The 1,362-nt window shown below is 39.2% G+C and overlaps 1 protein-coding gene across 1 annotated transcript in view; it reads right to left on the bottom strand.

Annotated features, from left to right (window-relative positions):
* LOC119593198 (sialin-like) overlaps positions 1-1,141 on the bottom strand; it is a gene marked incomplete at its 5' end in the record, with an annotated part of 96,932 nt that extends 95,791 nt beyond the window's left edge. Inside the window, 5 exon segments of the mRNA XM_037942179.1 lie at positions 7-162; positions 320-397; positions 507-547; positions 688-852; positions 986-1,141. Of these exon segments, the coding sequence (XP_037798107.1) occupies positions 7-162; positions 320-397; positions 507-547; positions 688-852; positions 986-1,025 (480 nt within the window).
* Positions 1,142-1,362: the final 221 nt, after the last annotated feature.

Raw genomic sequence — 1,362 nt, forward strand, 5'->3', positions numbered from 1 at the left:
ACATACCTGACATATTCCTTGGATGATCCTGAGAGTAATGAAGACTCCATAGTGTGCACGTGCAGCAACGGGTGATAAGAACGCAGCAAGTCCTCCCGAAAATATGCATCCTCCAAAAACCAATTTCGTGCCATATAATTCAGACACTCGACCACCAATTATCTGGGCCGACGAGTGATGATAATGAACAGAAAATCACAACATTGTATACTTTTCTTTTCATAACATCCTGATCGAGATGGGCTAATGGTAATTATAATACATTAAGATCTAATAGTATCAGTGAGAAACATGAGTTAAAAGGAATAATAATAATAACCTGAGACACTGCGTAACCGTAAAAGAAGCTGCCCAACACAAAACCTTGAACTGTTTCGTCCCAGTTCATCTCACCTTCCTGTTAAAAATACATCAGTGTTATCGTTAATATAATTCTCTCTGGGCAGTGTCATAACTATGTCAAGCACGCAACTCTGAAATAAAGTGATACATTTTTCCAAAACTACCTCGTTTTCTGTCATGTGCGGATTGTCATCTGTCTCGAGACCTGAAAATATGTAAATACATTTGTATGATATTGCCGTACATCACAATCGGTGAATGTAACACGGGTATCCAGATAGAAGTCTATTCAAATAACTTTACCAATTTAGCAAGAAATCCATTATAATCAATAAAGAAGTTTACCAAGTGTATTGTTAAACAGGGAGAGGCAAGGAGCTCTTCTGTCGACAGTGGTATTGCGGCGCACCATCGCCACGATGATGACGGAGAGGTTGATCCTCACCATATACAGGTTGATGAAGCCGAGCCACGCCATCGCCGCCAAAGTCAGTCGCGCAGGGAGCCATACTGAATGCCAAGGGGAAGGAATGAAATACATTTATTGGAAGCGAGAAAATGTAGAGAAATATAAAGTAATATAATAGGACTAATGATATTGATTATTAATACCAAAACTATCAATCAATTGCTAAATACTCACGCATGGTACTCTTAATGATGTCGTTTAGATTTCTAGCCATATTTTAAGAGCTGTAGATCCTAGTTCGTATAAGATATTAGTACCAGTTTCTTTCACATGGACGCATTAGTGTCTTGTACTTCGTCCCCGTGTTTCCTGGAGTCCGCTCTGCACAGTCTGGTGACAGGAGACTAACTGCTTGATTTCATTATGTCATGTCCATCATATTGACACATTGAACACGTACACTCCATTACATAAATGCCCAGTCACAAAGCGCCACTGAGCGAGTGTGACCTTGGCAGAATTACTTACAGTGAAATCTGCAGTTCATTGTGTTTTTTACATTATTTCTTTAGCATTTTCAAGTTGACATGATTACCAGAAGTAAAGCTTGA

Source organism: Penaeus monodon, chromosome 31 (genome assembly GCF_015228065.2).
Source record: "Penaeus monodon isolate SGIC_2016 chromosome 31, NSTDA_Pmon_1, whole genome shotgun sequence".
In the NCBI taxonomy this organism is placed as follows: domain Eukaryota; kingdom Metazoa; phylum Arthropoda; class Malacostraca; order Decapoda; family Penaeidae; genus Penaeus; species Penaeus monodon.